The sequence below is a fragment of the Neophocaena asiaeorientalis genome, unplaced genomic scaffold (assembly GCF_003031525.2).
Source record: "Neophocaena asiaeorientalis asiaeorientalis breed wild unplaced genomic scaffold, Neophocaena_asiaeorientalis_V1.1 scaffold29, whole genome shotgun sequence".
NCBI lineage: Eukaryota > Metazoa > Chordata > Mammalia > Artiodactyla > Phocoenidae > Neophocaena > Neophocaena asiaeorientalis.
This window is the reverse complement of record NW_020174423.1, coordinates 5,341,128-5,360,442: the sequence shown is the minus strand read 5'-3', so window position 1 is coordinate 5,360,442 and position 19,315 is coordinate 5,341,128. Positions and strand designations below refer to the sequence as shown.

The following is a 19,315-nucleotide window of genomic DNA, read 5'->3' as shown; positions in this document are numbered from 1 at the left end:
ACAAGTCATTATAATATTAGCAACAGAGTAATATTAAGCGTTATCATATGCCGAGCAGTATTCTAACTCACTGAAGCTCAAGCAAACCCGGAAGCTAGGTTATTACCATTCCTATATTATAGATGAGAAAATTAAGGCACAGAGAAGTAAAATACCCGTCCCCATGTCACAAGCTAATACATGCAGTCAGGATTCAAACTCAGTGAGGCTGGCTTTATAATCTGTGCTGTTAACACTGTGCTATATTGACAAGTAAAGCAACTGTCAGAGGCTGAAATGTAGGAGCATATGACATATTTTCTACCTTCAAGAAGCTAATATCTGCTTCCAGCCTTAAGAGAGAAACTTGGACTTGCCCTTGCCATAAAAAAAAAAAAAAGACTAGAAAACTAGACAAAACATGTCAGACAACTAATTCATCCATTGGACAACAGGAAGGTGAGGACTGTGATCCCTGGGGTAAAGAAAACAAAAGAAGACCCCTGTGATTGCCCCAGTTTTCTGCCTAAAGGCGTATTTGGGGTCATGGAGCAGGGAGGGAAAACCCAAGCACAACACAGTAGTCTCACTAAGTTACAGGGACGGAGATTAGAGTTCAGGAAGCCTGAGGCAGCTGTGTTTTGTAGGACAGAGCACCAGAGCAAGGAGCTACATAGAAAAAGAACTCCAGAAGTCTACATAAGGGTCTCCTTGAGTCTTTGCTGCATAGTAAGCTGAGCATGTGTAGGGTAAAATTCTACAAGTATCAGCACAGAACAGCCATCAGGGAGCTGGAGACTGGACAATTCCCAGAGACCTCAGGGCTGGGAAAATTTTGAATTTTCATCAGCCAAAATGGATCAAACTTGTTGAATATGTGGTACATTCAACAGAACAAAGAATAAATGAAACAAATGCAAAACAAATAACAAGATGGTAGACTAAAACGCAAAGCATATCAGTAATTACATTAACATAAATGGACTAAACCCTCTGATTAAAAGATAGGGATGGTCAAACTGACCAAAAAAAATTAGACTTAATTATATGCTATTTGCAAGAAGCACACTTTAAATCTGAAGACACAAGTAGGTTAGAAGTAAGTGGGTGGATAAAAGATATACAGCAAATTCTGAACATGTGAAGCCCATAATAACTGTACTATCCATAAAAGTAAGTATCAAAATAAAGAATATTATTATAGAGAAAAAGGGACATTTTATAAAGATAAAACAGTCTATTCATCAATAAGGCATGTAAATCTTAAATGTGAATGCTCTCAATAACAGAGCTTCAAAAATACATAAAGAAAAAAACGACAGAACCGGGCTTCCCTGGTGGCGCAGTGGTTGAGAGTCCGCCTGCCGATGCAGGGGACACGGGTTCGTTCCCTGGTCCGGGAGGATCCCACGTGCCGCAGAGCGGCTGGGCCCGTGAGCCATGGCCGCTGAGCCTGCGCGTCCGGAGCCTGTGCTCCGCAACGGGAGAGGCCACAACAGTGAGAGGCCCGTGTAGCGCAAAAAAAAAAAAGGAACACGAGGGAACTTTTAGCAGCAATGGGAATGTTCTACAACCTGATTGCTGTGGTAGTCACGCAGCTGTCTACATTTGTCAAAACTTGAAGAATGTGCGCTTAAAATGGGTATATTTTATAGTCTGCAAGAAGGTAATCATTTGTTGTATAAGCAATATTAACACTTATTATCTAACTCTTTCCCAAGATTATACAGTACCTTGAATTCCTTTAGTTCATCTGACAAGTGGGAGATTAGCATGGGTTATCTTGGTCTGATTGAACATCGCAATTGGAATTGACCTTTACATCCCCTGAGCTTTTACAGAACTTTGGATCTCATGTTTTAGCTCTTGGTGTGCCTTTCTTAGCTCCCCTAGTTGGCCTCATAAAGGGCAGGCGCTTGGTACAACTATAACAGTTCTTTACTTAAAACTTTCCCCACAGCTCATTTTGTGAATATAGTTAATGTTGAATGAACGTATTACTGGAGAGCAATTGGGATGGGCTACTTTGGAAAGTCCCGAGTTTCCTGTCAATAGAGGTGTTTAAGAGAAGACTAAACAACTGTATATTAGAAATGTTGTAAAGTGATTCAAACATCAGATGATGTTTGGACTAGAGACGTTCTTTCCCAGCTCTGATTTATGTAAAAAGAAAGCTTCCAAGGGGATGCAGTGTTTCTTCATAGAGAAAAGAGATTCTAAAAAGTAAGAGGGACAGTAGCCATCCTGACAATCCACTGACAACAGATAGAGTGGGGTTCGCCCTAAATCAACAGAGTGGGATTCAATGCCTGTTACCAAGAATGTGAGGTTGAATTATAAGCAAGGGAAGGATATAATTTTGGAAATGTACAAACCAGATATTCTGTTATGAAATCTAATAGGAGTTTCAAAACACACAGGTTCGTGTGAGAAGTTCCATGGAAAGAAAAGATGGTGGTGATGTGGGCATGAATCACCTGAGGATGGCTAATTCATAGAATTGCCCTTTCACTCCACTCTGTGAGGGCAAGACTACCCACTCCTGAGGACCTTCATCCTTAAGATGAAGGAATGAATTCAGCACAAGGTCTGCACATCCTCTCATCAGACTCCTTTGCTTATCATTGTCATTATAACCTTTAAGTCTAAGTTTACTCACCTGTCAAATGAGAATAATAGTAATTAGAGAACCATCATGAGGACTTGATAAGATCATGCGTGTTTAGTTAAGGCCATGACACACAGAAAGTACTTAGTAAATCCTGGCTATGAAAATGGCCGTCATTAAACAATATGTCATTATACATTGCCAGTTATCCAGAGACAGTAAGTAGGAGTACCATCTCCAGTCTCTGTACCATGCCCAGAGCGAGACAGCCTGTGCCACCTTGTAACACGCTCATGAACAATCTTTACTGCATTAAAATCAGAAACTTGGGGAGAATGAGTCTTTCTCCTTTTTAAGTTTTATCTGTAGAGTCCCAAGGAGTTTTGGATGTAAGACTTTATTTTCCAGTCAACCTCATTTCTACGGAGGTGTATTCTACTAGATTGAAAGTTCTATGAAATTCCGTGAGAGCAGACATCTGTAAGTTATACGCATCATTGTTTGCCCAGGGCCTAGCAAGGTACTTGGCACTTAGTAGGAGATCAGTAGATATCAGGTGAATGAATATGATCTCCTTTCCAAAAACCTTATATACGAGTCACGTTTGACAGAACCCCTAAGTGGCTGCCTTGCTATGCAGCAATGAAGCAAGGTTCGTACATTGGAAGTGTAACTGTGATCCTACTGAGCAGTCATTTAACCTCTTTCCAGCAACTGGAAGATTGTTTCTCAGCTGTATGAAATTAACAAGGAAGTAATTCATGCTTCATGTTCCCTGTTCTTCATAATGAGGTCTTCTTACTAGTTTAATTAGTTAGTAAAGGACAGCATTCTCTTCTTTCCACCTTTTGTCAAGAATTCTAAAGACTTTAAGAAAAATGACTCAGGAGGTGAAACAGCAGGACTCCTGGTATTACTTATAAACTCTGCACTGGAAACTATTTCAGGGTCTGTAGCAGCGAATCTCAAGCACCATTTACCTTGCCCCGTGATGCCGGAGTTTGAGTATAAATGATGGAACAGCTAAGGACATGTTGGCCCACAAAGTAGCATTAGCTTCCTTTATCATCATCAGCCTTTTTTTTAAAAAAAAACCCTCAGAAATGTATAAATTGCAGTTTATCTCACCACAGAAGCATTTAATCAAATGTACTGTAATTATATCTTGAGTGGCTCCTGAGAATATTCACTGTTCCTTCATCATAAGGATTGTCCTAAGAATTACATTAATGAGGGTGAACCATAATAGCATTGGGAATTTAGCTGCGTTTAAATGTTAAATTTACATCTCAGCCTTGCAGATTCCCTATTAATTGGTAGCTCTGGGCCAGGATCTCTTCATGAGCATTGGCATTTAATGGATATTCCTTGAACCGGTGTTTTACTTGAAGCGAAATGTGTGTTTGCATTAAGAGCATATTCCTTTCCCAGTCTCCTTCTTATACATTTGTTTCCTTTGTTTTGGAATCCACAAAGCTTTGCACGTTTAGCTCACTTTTTTCCCTCATTGCATAACGACTTTTAGAAGCTTAAATTTTAAAAGGTTTTGTGTGTAAAAAAAAAAAATTGCATCCCTTTAGCAGATAGTCAATTAATGGGGCTGCATTTAGCTGCCAAATGGGAACCTGCCAGGTGACCAAGAAAGAAAGAGGTTATTTGCATAAATAAAATGAAAGCATATTAGAATAACTGAGCCAACATCCACCAAATTTTTCACCAGTGTCGACCTCGAACTTTACCTGCTTCATTTTCAGGATTATGGTTTGAAGCCAGGACTATTCACCGTGTTTCTATTTTCCTTGTAGTTCTTTCCTCAGAAGTGGAGGAAATGTGACTAATACTTTGCAGCTTTAGCCAAACAGTTTGTGATCTTCCTGTAACCCACTGACTTACACAAAAGCATGGACACACTTATTTTGGATAAATCCATGCTATCTGACACATAAACAAACAATAAAGAATTGAAAGGAGTCTCGAGGCACTCACTCCCAGATCACTTTTCTTCAATGTCCTGAGCTGCCATGGTACCATCCTCACTTTTCTGGCCATGATTACATGTTATTCATTAGTATTACCTTTTATTATATTTTTAATGCTGTATCTTTTCAGATGGGATTTTTTTTTTTTGTAGCAGTTGTACTTTCTTCTGTATGTTTCCTATTTTCTGTGATACAGTTTCCTGTGACCTTCACGCTGTCATATCCAGAAATGAAGAAGCCTATCTTGGTGCAGACTCTCGGTCCATCTAGCCCATAATTCTACTGCTGACAATGGCCCCCAAAGCCATTTTGTGGAGGACTTGGCTGCCCACCTTGACATGATCCCTAAGATTTTAGGTGCACAGTCTAAAATAATCCCATTTCTCTTTGTAACCTAGTATGGCTTAATCAGCTGTGAATTTAGCTAGATCCCCTTAAAAGGACAAGTTTAGCCTGTCCTACCTACTGGGGAGTGGGTGGGGGGCAGGATGGAGGGAGGGTAATGGAGATCCACAGTGTAACTGGAAGGGCCATTACAGGTTCTCAAGACTGATTTCAGTTCCAAATAGTGATACCAATCCTCGGGTGGACTGTCTTCTAGAGAAATACCCGCTCTTCTGTTCTTTGTCTCATAGCCAGTTAGTTCTCTATCCACAGCAAAACATTCCCTTCCATCCAATAGCAACTCAATCTTTTTGACTGTCAGTATAGTTTTATCAGTGTTTCTTTGAATGGGTAAAATACCCCCCTTCTCCTTGCTTACAACTTTTTTAAACCTTTTTAAAGATTGTGAAAACAAGCCAACTCTCCCTTTTATAAAAAAAACTATGATCTTTTTTTCCCCATAGACTATGAGCTTCAGTGCTTAATAATAAACCTCTTTTAAAATAAATTTTATAAATCCATCAGCTTGGCCACGTGGCAGTGAGAATCACTGTTCAGAGGTTCATAGAGCCTCCCTTGCAGCCTCTCTCATGGATGAACATCTTCCTATCAACCAGTTGGCCTCCAATACCATAGTCATTTGCAGTGGCTCTCTCCAGCCCCACCATGATCCCCAGGCATTCCTGCCATGCACCTGCCAACCAGCCTTCCAGAATTATTCATAATTCAGTAGAGGAAGTAGGTCTAGAACAGCATGTCCATGTAGTCCTTCCAACTTGTCTCATTCCTTTGTGTCTGCTTGCCAACGGAACGGGAGGTGGCAAACAGACACAAAGGTTTCTATCTGTCGATACTAACATCCTCCTTCCACTCACAGTGGCTTTGTAACCTTTATGTATCTGTAGCCAGAAATCAAAATCTGTCCATTTGAACACAGTGATGGAAAACCATGTTGATTTTAAGGCTTTCATTATAAACTTCACCCTGGAAACAATCTTTAGAGTCTTTCCAAGTCTGAAGACCTGTAGGCATTGAATGTTCTCACAGTGTGCTCTGTCAGAGATAGTTTTTACTGATGTTTTCTTAGAAGCATCGTTCCCCAGGTATGGAGAGAACTGCCGAGAGGCCTTTACAAGGAGTCAGGCTGGCTCAGGTAGGCGGGAGCTTTATTGACAACAGGCCATGAAAGAAGCGTGGGCAAGAATTTCTGTATGGACAAAGGGAGAATTATAAATTGGGACTGACATATAAACACGAGTAAGATTCAAAAATTCCCCCTCAGAAGAAGTGTCAATATTAGTTTGAGTTACAGAACAAGGTAGAAGGAGAGAGTGGTATAGATGTTTCTTTACAGCTACATATGGAAGCTATGACTACACCTGCACACACATAAAATTATAAACTCAAAGATAAGGAACCAATCATATATGAATGTGATTGTACTTTGAAGGTTTATAGGTGGGTGGTATTAAATTATAATTTTCTGAAAGGCAGAATCATGACTCTCATGTGGAAGGTGTGAGGCAGGTCAGGGGAGAAATTAGGGTATTAAGGGGTGGGTACACGTTGAAGACAAGTCCAATTTTATATACACACAGATGTGCATATATATGTTTTTATATAGAGACGTATATACATTCATTTATATTAATGTGTGTGTGTATAAAATTTGTTTTTATTTTCCCCCCAATCCTCCTCATAATTGGGGACCATCCACTACCCTAAAGGGAGAAGGCAGAAGACCAGCCCTTATGTTGGTGAGCAGTTTGCTCAGTGCTGTTAGGGTAATCATGGGTAACATCATGGATGGGGACTGTGAGTTGCTGAACTTTTGAGAAGCAACACGAATGTGATTATTCCTTTAAGGTTGTAGATGGGTGGTATTAAATTATAGTTTTCTACAAGCGGAAATCGTGATTCTCATGCAAATAAAAAATGAACACATGTCAAAGATTTTATTCAATTCATTCATTTATATGGGAATCAGTAAGATATTCACACCAATTCAAAAAGCATTTGAGAAACTGAGTTTATGTAATTTAATAAGTATTAACCTAAGATTGCTAGGTTAGCTTAAAACTGCTTAACTGGTTAATGTCTTAGAGGCCAATAAACTGTAACCTTTGGAAACAACTCTTCTATGGGACAGAAATAAATTTCATCTGGAAAAAATGAAATAGACTAAATATCTATGAGTTAACATATAACGTCACCAAGTCTGGGACCTTTAATCAGTAGTAAGCAGTGAGTCAAACTAAGTACGTTGTCCTAGAGAATCTTTGCATGGACTTTGCCCTGAATGACATTGATAGGATGTGCTGCCTTATTTTCAAGTTGTGGATGATTTCCGTAACAGTGGTGAAAAGTAGAGGAACATATTGAATAGTACATACTAGAGTGTTTAGATCTCAGCTTCTATGTGAAATATCCCATGTTTTTGGTAACAAGAATCTTCTTATCATTCCCCAAGGCAGCAGCTGAGAGAAGAATCCCCAGAAAATAGGATTTACTTAGCAAAATTGCTGTAGAGAGGGAGAATGAAGCCAGTATTTACCTCTGCTTTGGCCCCATTAGATATTTAACAATTCATTCATTTATCCATACAGTGATTCAACAAACATTTATTGAGCATCTACTGCCTGCCAGGCTTTGGGGAGTAGAGTGAAAAGGACAAAGTCCCTTCTAGTGGGAAAGACAAGCAGCAAATAATGAAATCATTACAAGAATAATATAGTTTTAGGTAGTAGAAGAGCGCTATGAACGGTAGGGGCGGTGAAGAAGCAGGGTAAGAGGATAACAAATGATTAGAGGGGAGGGGTGGGTTTTAGATGGGATGGTTGTAAGCTCTTAGGAGGATTGGCAGGCCCTGCAGTGTGTGGCCCAGCAAGAGCAGGGGGCTTGGGGTCAGGAGAGGCTCCGCTATCCATCTTCTGACAGGTAGTCCCAGGCTGCCTGAGCCCACTGTCTGAACATGACTACATCTTCACTCTAGTTCATGGCCCAGGATACCTCCGGTTTGAATTTCCATCTTCTTGTCATGAAGCAAAGTAAGGATGGGGGACCAGAGCTGCGAGTGGAGCAAACAACGCACACACTTCGCCACTGGGGAAAAAGCTGTTACCGATGTCCTGCTTTGAGGCAGGGAGAGAAGGCTCAGCAAACTGGTTAGGAGCACTGCTTTCAGATCAGACACAGCTGGCCTTGAATCCTGTCTCTGCTGCTTTGGCTGTGTGACTTTAGTTACTCAAATCCACTTTCCATCTGTTAATGATGCATAATGATCACTCCCTCATGGGTGGTCACTCGGAAAATTAAATGAAATCATCTCCAAAAAGCCCTAGGCACACAGGAGGCCGTCAACAAATAGTACTTTTCCTGTTATTCCCACATTTGGAGAGTCTGTCGTACCATCTTCCTAGAGCAGTAATTGATTAGTCATTACAGGCGTACGGTTCTTCAACTTTATGGAAAGATGAATCATTGTCATAGAGTTTAGGTACATGTGAACTGGAGGTCCTCCAGACGTGTTGGTGTTGACCCATGTTCTGTGGTCAAAATTATCCCAGCCAACAATCCCAGTTTTCCAAAGAGACAGAAGGTGTGACGCCTTAGTGGCACACCTGAAACTTTGCAGCACAGGCTTGGAAATTCTTGGGTGAGAATTTAGAAACTAAAATTGTAATACTTTTCATGGAGTTTGGATCTGGGACGTTTTTCCATTTCCTGTCTGTCCTTTCCTTTCCTTTGTTTTACTGTTCTTTCCTTTCCCTCTTAGAAGTTGCTTTCTCTTCTGGAGAGCTATGGGTTAGGAAGCTATTAATGAGCTGCGTCTCACTCTAATTTTCAATGAGATTTAATATAGTAGGGATAAAACTGCCCCTTTTGAAAAGAGAGATGATTAAACGTCTGCAAATTCCTTGAATTGATTTTCTAATTGTTTTGGTAATAATGTTTTTTCATTTGATAACGTTGCTGAAAGAAAGAATAATTTTAATTAAACTTTAAATGTAGTTTTTTTATTTTATGTGTCCTAGGGAGACTAAGTTTTCTTGTAGGGAATAAGTTAAGACCATAACCTTCTTCTCTAACCTCATAATTATTATGATCAGGAAATGTCTGTAATACATTACATTGTAATTAAATTGCATACCCCAGACTGTGCAAGATCTGTTTATAAAGGACAAATGGATTTTCCACAGCTGCTCGCCTGTGAGTGCATCCTTCGTGAAACACTGCGGCAGCCAATGTACGCACGGAAGTAACAGACTTGAATTTAAATTTTCAAAGCTTTCAAATGTCTTTCAAAATCTCCTCATAACATGAATTGCTTAATTTGTGTACATGAAAACCCACTGATTACATATGAATGAGAGTCAACCTACAGTAGAGGGGCTATGAGAATCTTTGTGTATTTATCCACCCATCTCTTCAGGAATTAGCAGGTATTCATTTAATCTTGTTCTGATATCCTGCACAGGCTGCACAGATCCCCATCATTACGGGGATCGTTCTGTGAAGATTGGAATCTTCTGTGAACAGTACAGGGCAGGTCAGGTATTTCTTACGATATTCATTGGACCATCTTCACCCAGTCGCACAGCTGGAAAATATTTTGTGAGATGAATGTTTACAAAAGAAAAAAAAAGGATTCAGAGAGGAGAGAGAAGAAGGGGGAAGAGAAGGATGAGAAGGAAAAAGAATCCAAACATGGGTCAAGGCGGGGTCACATAGAATAGACCTCATGGTCCAACTGTTCCATCTTTAAGAATCATCATCAGAACTTTGATTTATTAAATAAGAATTTTAAATCCTTCAAGTTTTGTATTGAAATGATCGTGCTGTTGTGGATATACTGGGTTAACCTTGTGGCTACGTAATATCTTATAGTAAAGTATTAACTGAGTGAGTGCTTACTCATCCGCACCAGCATCTTGAACTCGGGTATCATTAGCCCTCACTCATTCATGAGGAGACTGAGGCTGAGTGGCCTTACGTGATTCTCCCAAATTCACCCAGATATTAAGCAGAGGAGGTTGAATTGGAACCCGGTCCTATCTGACTCTAACCCCTATGTTCTCTCAGCTGTATCTCCCTGTCTAGGCCCAATTTCTCCTTGACTGACAAGCTCAAGGATACGTCTTCACATCCTTAAATTCCAGACCTCCCTTAGAACTAACTTCCTAAAGGTGAGCTGTCCTAATCGTGCTGTAATTTGTTTCCGAGGGGTGAATGTTAGCCTTCAGAGCAGGTTCCTTCCTACCAGCTTTCACCTTCTAAAAATCATTGGATTTGATTCCCTACCTGTCAGAAGATACTGTGCAATTTGTCCCTAAGGACAGTTAACACTTCCCCCGCCGCCCCCCACCTTGTGACGTCAGGCGCTCTCAGAATTGCAATGCAGGCTCTCCCTCAGTGCTGGTCTTTTCGATCAAAGACAAAATGTCTCCTTGGCACTGCAGAGACAAAGCTGTAAGGCTGCCAGCAGGCCTGCTCTCCTATCTCCTGTGGCTATCGGTGTTCTCACTGGTGGTACCAGGTCTTCTGGAGTTGTTTCAGTTTTGTCCGTTGCTCATGGGAACTTAGATGATCGCTGAGGAAATGCTTTCCTTAAGTCACTAGTTTTAAAGGGAGGCAGCCAAATTCCCAGCCGTCTGGCAGTCAGTTTCTTTCAGTCTGAGACAGGGAATTTCAGAGGCCTTGAAGAGGGCATGCACAAATATTTCTTGCTTCTATTTTTTCAATATGGAATTTGGAGCCTTGTCTGTCAGCCGTCATGCTGCGTCTTTAGGAAGCTCTAAATGGGAGGAAACTAGCCCCTAGCAAGCTGCACTTTGTCTCTTGGAATTAAATGTCCTTTTCTGTTTCTTGAAATCCACAGTTCTGATTCATCTTCTATCTGCCCTCAGTGACTTCCATTCTTTGAACTCCCTGACTTTGTCCTTAACTTGTGGATGAATCTGACATCCAGCTGATGCTCTCTGGGATCCAGAGAGCACATCCTGCTCACCGGCTTCAACTAGTTCTAAAATGTCATGGTTTCTGTGAAAATGCTTCTAGCTCCTACCAAAGTAAACACACAGATTTGTCTCTCTCGGGTTGTGCTGTGAGTTCATGGCGTAAAGTGTCTTCTGGTTTAAAAATGGACCACTGGGCTTTTCACTGGAAGTTTGGTTATCTTTGTACACATGCTTTCCAGAGAACTTCAGCGGCTGGGTTATCATCATCTGGCCCTGGTCTTTGTCACCTGTCCCCCAAACTGTACTTCCTTCCTAGCCGTCTCCTCACCACCACGATTGTTTACAGAATTCTACCTCCACATTTTTCTGGAATGTCTCCCTAAGGTGCAGCTCCCGTCTCCCCACCTTCCTGCCCATTGGCCCCCAAAGCCTTCCCATTTATGAACTGTGTTCAGTCTATTTTCAGCCTTATTTAGGAACTTTCCAAGATGACGTTAGTTGCCAACTTTCTCTGCCTGTAATTAACCCAAGTTACCCACACGTAATGCTCACGTGTTCTATTCACCTGGAATATCCGTGTCCCCGCCTCGGTCTGTTGACTGACAGCCTAAGTACTTGTGCTAGATATTCTCCTGCACCACTCCTTATCAAGCCTCACCTTTCTCTACCCTATACTGTGCCGTTGGAGGCTGACGGTTATGGACTGCCCTCTGGCTTATGATTGGGTTTGGCCAAGGGAGGCCTGTAGGATATGAGAGGCACCAGCAGGGGACTGATTCCCTGGCTTCAAACAACCACAGCTCCTCTGGTGACCCTCTCCAACAGATACAACTGCAGCTACAGCTGCTTTCTTCTCTGCTCTTTTAGGCCTAGGGGTGGAAATGGCCTCCTTTGCTTCTCCTTTAGCATCCCTTATTGGTTTTATTTAACCCTGACCACTCTTTGTAAATAATCCTTTCATTAAATTTTCCAAGTTACCTTCTTGGAATGTCCCATCTGTTTCCTACAAGGGCTCTGACTGATACAGCACCCCCAAGGCCCAGTTCACTTATACACTTCTCTGATTTCATTCATTCATTCAACAAGTTCACATTCCTCATCTGTTTGGTGTTACGTTATAGGCATTGGTGACAAGAGTGGAGAACAAAACAGTGGCCTTGCCTTCAGGGAAATTACAATATAGTGGGGAAAACAAATGTGAAACAAGCAGTTATAACAAAGAATGGTGAAGATTACGATAGGAGAAGTATGGAGAGCACGCCACAAAGGGACCTAGTCTAGGGGTCAGAGAAGGTCATTCAACTACATAAGGTATCCACTATTTTTTGTCCTTTGCCCATAGCACTCAGTGCATTCTGATTGTGTTATTATTATTTGTGGACACATTTTCTCTGCCTCTACTGCAGAATAAGCTTTTGAGAGCAGAGACTGTCTTTTTCACCTTTATGTCTTAGCCCACTGCCTAGAATGTTGTAGGAACTCAAGTATTTGTCCAGTTGAATTGAGCTTTCTGAACACTTATGAACCTCAGCTCCAGCCCACCCACTGAAGGTTGTACATTATTAGGCTGGATAATGGTGAGATCCCACCCTTTCAGAGCTATCGGAACAACAGAAAACATGTTTTACTAGTTGAAAAAGAAAAATCACTGAAGAGGAAGAGCCTTCTCAACACAGGTGAAGGGTCTGATTGATAGATGTTATCAACCTAATACACCCTGTTTCGGATATCTGCTGACTGACTGACTGACTGACAGGCATTGGAGTCATTAATTGTCAGGGTTGAGAGTTGAGCTTTCTTTTATATGTTTGTTTTGCATCACTGGCTTGTGTTGTGTTTGTTGGATAGCAACATAGCTGAACTCAATGTGAAATATGAATGAATGGAGGGAAATCCATGTCCTACTCCAGAGCAAGGAGTCTGGGGAGATAAGTAGGGGAAAACCTTGGTACAAAGTTTTTAAAACCTGGGTCAGTGTAGAGAAAATCTGGACAGCACCCTGAGGCAACAGAGGGCTCAGGAACAAAGAGCAGGAAGTAGAGGATTGCGAGAAGAGAACTCTGGCAGTATGGTAGGCCAGAAGTTCTCAGACACCTAGCTCCCCCTGCCAAAAATAATTGTTGGATGAAACAATAACTCTTTCTATAATACATGGCTTAGTAAGGCAAAGTAAGGGAATTCTTCAGGGGTGAAAAATGACGAAGTGAGAATCTGTAAGAGGTAAGGAAACTCCAGAGCCTTTGTCTAGGGGTATCTGCCAATCCCTGTTCTCCTAGAGCATGGGTTTTAATGAGGCGTGAGTGTGTCTGGGACAGGAGACAAAACTTGGGGCCCTAGTGTCCTTATATAAGGTATTGATTAACTTTAAATAAATATGTAAGCCATATCAATCATCTGAGGTCTCCACTGAGAGAACTGAAATAAAGTGTGTAACTTCCAAATGAGTAGAGTTGGGGTGGGGGAAGAAATGATAGGAGGGAAAAAAAAAATCAACACAAAGGAGAGCAAGAAAGAAAAGGAAAAAAAAAACAAACTTAGAAAACAAATGAACAAATAGAAAGCAAAAAACTAAGATGAAATAAATGAGTCCAATTTAACAATAATCACGCGCTACATAAATGAATTATAATCTCCAGTTAAAAATCAAAGATTGTTAGACTAGATTTTAAGAATTCAACTTTAAACGATCCGTAAGGGAAACCCCTATAAATATAAGGACAGAGGCAGATTGCAAGTAAATTGATGGGAAGAGACATACAAAGAATGAGGTTAAAAAAAGGAGATAGATATAGCTATATTAAATATTACGTAAAACTAGACTTCAAGACAAAAAGCACTACTACAAATGGCGAGGATGACTACATATTAATAAAGATGCTCAAGCTGGAACAAAGTGAGAGAGTAGCATTGACATATATACACTACCAAATGTAAAATAGTTAGTGGGAAGCAGGTGCATAGCTCAAGGAGATCAGCTCTGTGCCTTGGAACCACCTAGAGGGGTGGGATAGGGAGGGTGGGAGGGAGACGCAAGAGGGTGGGGATATGGGGATATATGTATACATATAGCTGATTTTCTCTGTTATACAGCAGAAACTAACACAACATTGTAAAGCAGTCATACTCCAATGAAGACATTAAAATAAATAAAGATGTTCAATTCATCAGGAAGATGTAATTCTAAGTTTATGTGCTCCTAAAAGAATAACTTTGAAATATATAAAAAAGAAATTGCTGGAACTACAAGAAAAATAAACACATCCCAAATCACAGGTCATTTTCACACATCTCTCTCAAAATTGATAAACCAAATAGACAATAAATCAGTAAGGAGTTAACAGATTTGAAGAATACAATTAACAGGCTTGTTTTAATGCACAGACACAATACACTGAAAGCACATTCTTTTCAACACATGTAACATTTATAAAATGGATCATCCAATAGGCCACGGAGAAAATCTCAGCAAAACTCATATAGCCCACATCCTCTAACAGTTAAATTGGAAGTCAAAAATGAAAAAATAACTAAGGAAACCCCATACCTTTGAAAATTAAAAAACACATTCTAACTCATGCGTCAAAGAAGAAAATCAAAGTAGGACTTACTAAATATTTAGAACTAAGTGATCATGAAAATACTCATCAGAATTGGTGGGATATAGAGAGCTAAAGCAGTAATAGGGGAAAGACGGTAGCCTTACTGCTTATGTCAGTGACAAGGAAAGTGTGCAAAGTGATAAACTGTGCATTCACGTCAAGAAGGTAAAAAAACAAAAGTGAATCAACCTAAGAATAAGGAGGGAAATAATAAATATGAGTAAAAATCAATGAAAGAAAACTGCTATACATTAGAGAATGTCCCCCCAAAACAAGATTGTCTCTCTTTATTGAAAGAGTAACACAGCTGACAAACTGCAGGCAAGATTGATGAACAAAAAAGAGAGAAGACTCTAATAACCAGTATCAGGAATGAAAAAGCGTACTCCCTATAGGTGCTGCAGACATAAACAAAGATAAAAACAGGATATTACTGACAACTTTATGCTGATTATTGAATATTTGGAAAAACTCACACATTCCTAGAAAAGTGTAATTTCCAAAGTTAATTCAAGAAGAACCATAAAACCTGAATAACCCAATAACCAGGATAGGAATTGAATCATTAGTTAAAATTCTTACCATAAAGAAAGTATCAGACCTAGATAGTTTTGTAAGGAGTTCTACAAAATGACCAGGAAATAAATCATTCTAATCTTACACAAACTATTCCAGAGTACAGAAAAAGAAGGATCACTTGCCCATTTTATGAATCAGATATATATCCTTGATACTAAAAATGGAAAGCCACAAACAGAAAATGCAAATTTTTTTAAATGTATAATTTACAGTTGCAACAAAAAGTATAAGCCATGGAGGAAAGAAAACTAACAAAAGCCATGCCAAACTGTATTACAAAACTTCAAAGACGTTACAGAAGACTTAATAAATAGGAACATATCAACACACCATTTTCATGGATAAAAACACAGTATCCTAATATAAAGATGCTAGTTCTCCCCAAATTGATACATAGATTAACACAATTCCCATCGAAATCCAAAAATATTTTTCGTACAATTTTAAAATGATCCTAAACTTTATCTGAAAGAGCAAACAGTCAAGAATAGTAAGATATTCCTGAGGGAGAAGAAAGAGAAAGTGAGGGAACTTGCCCTGCCAGATAACAAGAATTAGAATGCAATGGTAGTTAAGATACTGTGATATTGTTTTGGGAATAGACAAACAGACCACTGGAACAGAATTAGAAAGCCCCCAAACAAAGCAACAGGGAAATCTGATATATGCCAAAGTTGATACTGCAGACCAGCGGGGAAAGAGGATGTATTAGCCAAATTTTGCTGGAACAACTAAAAATAAAAAAAGCCTACCCCACACCAAAATGAATTCCAATTCTAAATGAATGAAGAACTTAAAAATGAAAAGCAAAACTTTAAAAGTTTTAGAATAAGACCCCAGAGACTATTTTTGTGATATAAGAGTAGGGAGGATTTCTTAAACAAGATATAAAAAATAAAAATCATAAAGGAAAGGATTCATAAATTCAACTATATTAAAAGTAAGAACATCTATTCATCTAAATGCATGATAAACAGAGTGAAAAGAACCACAAACTGGGAAGTGATTTATATAAACCAACGACCAACAAAAGATTAGTATCTAAAATATATCAAGAACGCCTACAGATCAATAAGAAAAGACAAACAAGTCAATTCAAAAATGGGCAAGGGGGGCTTCCCTGGTAGCGCAGTGGTTGAGAGTCCGCCTGCCGATGCAGGGGACACGGGTTCGTGCCCCGGTCTGGGAAGATCCCACGTGCCGCGGAGCAGCTGGGCCCGTGGGCCATGGCCGCTGAGCCTGCGCGTCCGGAGCCTGTGGTCCGCAGCAGGACAGGCCACAACAGTGAGAGGACAGCGTACCGCAGAAAAAAAAAAAAAAAAAAAAGGGCAAGGGGCATGAACAGGCATTTTCCAAAAGAGAAAACATAAATGACAAAAAATGCGTATGTGAAAACATGCTCAGTCTCATTAATAATTTAAAAAATTAAAACCTTATGAGGTAATATTTCACACCTAGCAGATTAGCAAAACTTAGCCTGACAACACCAAGTGCTAGAGAGGATGTGAAGCAAGAGAAAGACTCATATACTGACAATGGGAGGATAAACTGAAAAGGAAAACATTTTGGACCTGCATGATGAAATTAAGCACACATGTGGCTCTATAGCCCAGCAGTTCCACTCCTACATTTAGACCCTAGAGAGTGTTGATTATATTTATTTGGTAAAACTATAAAGAAAAGCAATGAGTGGTTATTAAGCAAGCAGAACAGGATAGTGGGCGCCTCCCTCCTCTGGAGGGAGGAAAGGATCCATGGGGTGGGGTGGGGTGGGGTGGGGCGGGTGAGAGAGAGCTCATAAGATGGGCTTCAAAGGTACTGGTGATATTCTTGCATTGAATCATGGACATACGTGAACTCTTATCTTGTCACCGTTTATAATATACATTATGTTCTCTACAATCTTATGTACGTATGGTACTATATTTCATAATAAAATGGTAAGTAAATAAATAAATTAGTTCCAGAGGCTAAAGAACTGCAGTTGGAACCCACAGAATGGGCCAGGTAGGTTCCAAAGGATGACTAGGAGGTGTGAAGATACCTCGAGGCTCTGATCCATGGCTGAAACTAGAGAAAAGCTTCACTAGAGTGACAAGAAAGCTCTTAAGTGGGGCGGAGGCTCCTGCTGGTGCCCTTGGAGGTTGCTGGGAAATTTTATTGGAAGTAAATGAATGATTTGAGAAGAAAAACTTGAGCAAAGGAGTACTGACTTTCTTTTGTATCCGGGGAGGTAAAAAATGTGCTCTCCTAATACGAAAAAATACTGTCTCTTTATAAATAAAGAGGGTATCGTATCACTTGCTTTGCAAATAAAGTTTATTTTCCTTTGGGTAGCAGGAAGTCCAGAAGAAGGCAGTGTAGAGCTTATTCAATAGGCTTGCAATATTTTCTAAATCCAGGCTCCTTCTGTCTTTCCACTCTGCCATTTTTAGTTTGTGGGCTTTTTGCCCCCTGCAGTTCCAAACTTCAGCATGAGGGCATTTTACTGACTCTAATTCAGCATGAGGGCATTTTACTGACTCTTGTCAGCCAAGTAAAGGCTTTCCTAGAACTCACCCACCGCCTGCCACTTCATATCCTAGTAGTCAGAACAGTGTCACATGGCCATTTCTTGCTGCAAGAGAGGCTTGGAACATCATTATTTTGCCATCGCAGCCTGTATAATAGGATCAGGGAAGGGGGCAGTGGTTTCTGAGCTGCTATTCAGCAATGCCTGTCAAAATACTTCACTAAGAATTCTTCCTCTTTTTTCCCCAGGAGCCAGTCTACTTGATGACCTATATAAATATTTCTCCTTCCATCACTCCCATGGAGACACCATGACTGTCATGGATCCAAAGCAGATGAATGTTGCTGCTGCTGTTTGGGCTGTTGTCTCTTATGTCATTGCAGACATGGAAGAAATGCTGCCCAGGTCTTAGCAAGAGCAAGAGAGAAGGCACTTTTGTCCTTTCTGGCCAGGAATCCTGGGTCTGCAGCTTCAAGGAGCCCCGCTTCACCTAACAATTTTATATGGTCATTTACAAAGCACAACACTTTTTCATACTTTCTGATATCATGTTTCTTGATACTTTCCAAATTCTCTGTTCCTAGTGTAAGGAATAAGCCCCCACAAAGAATCAGCCAATGGTAGGGATCACAGTGAGGGAATTTCTTTATACCACATATTAAAAATACTGTTTCTACTTTGAACGTAAATACTGGATAAAGCTTTGGAAGACCTCTGGCTTTTATGCATGTATTTACGAACGTTAATTACAGTGACCAATATTTTGTTAAGTTATTCATTGAAGGAGTAGAGGAGTACACAATTGTAGTACAGTCTTAATTGAATGTACGGAGGCATCTGGCTTTCTAATTTGTACATTTTTATATTATTAGAATTTTTTAATGAGGTTAAAATTTTTTTAATTCACAGAAAGAAGTCACCATTTGGGGAAAAAAATCAAGTATGTAAAATCCAGTTGCCTTATTAAAGATCTGTCACCAAACAAATGATAATACTATTTTACATTTATGTTTTATATATTTCACGTAACATATTTATGAAGTTGGGGCTTATTCACATTTTGCTGATAACAAGTTGGAAGCTCAGAGAAGCTAAATCATATTCACAGAGCAAAACACTGATCCCCTCCTACTCTGGGAATAATCTCTACTATTCTTACACACACACTGTCCAGTATTCAATTTAAAAAATTACAAGACACACCCAAAAATGCAAGAAAAACTCATTGTCAAGAGTTGAAGCAATTAAGAAAACCAGACAATAGAGATAACTCAGATGTTGGAATATCAGAGAGGAACTTTAACATAACTGTGATTAATAGGTTACATTCTAGTGGGAAAATGGGTCTATATACATGAACGGGAGAATTTCAACAGAAAGATGAAAACTATAAAATGGAATCAAATGCAAATACTAAAATAAAAAATACAACATCAGAGATGGAGAATTTCCTTGCTGGGCTCATCAGCAGACTGGATAAAACTGAGGAAAGAATCAACAAACTTGAAAACAGATCAATAAAAATTATCCAAACTAAAACACTGAGAAAGAAAAGTGAAGGAAAACAAACACCAGAATGGATCATTAGACTGTGATCTAATATATATGTGGCCTAATATACATGTAACTGAATTCTTAGAAGGAGAAGACAAAGTATCAGTTTTATTAATGGTGATGATTAAAAAGGCCTTTCATTTCTGGCAAGGTTGCCGACTGGT

General features: G+C 39.8%; 1 protein-coding gene across 1 annotated transcript in view; it reads left to right on the top strand.

Annotated features, from left to right (window-relative positions):
* Positions 1–19,033, top strand: part of CPQ (carboxypeptidase Q) — a 465,560-nt gene extending 446,527 nt beyond the window's left edge. The window contains exon 9 of the mRNA XM_024756593.1: positions 17,846–19,033. Within this exon, the coding sequence (XP_024612361.1) occupies positions 17,846–18,009 (164 nt within the window). The 3' untranslated portion in view covers positions 18,010–19,033. The remainder of the gene's footprint in view (positions 1–17,845) is intronic.
* Positions 19,034–19,315: the final 282 nt, after the last annotated feature.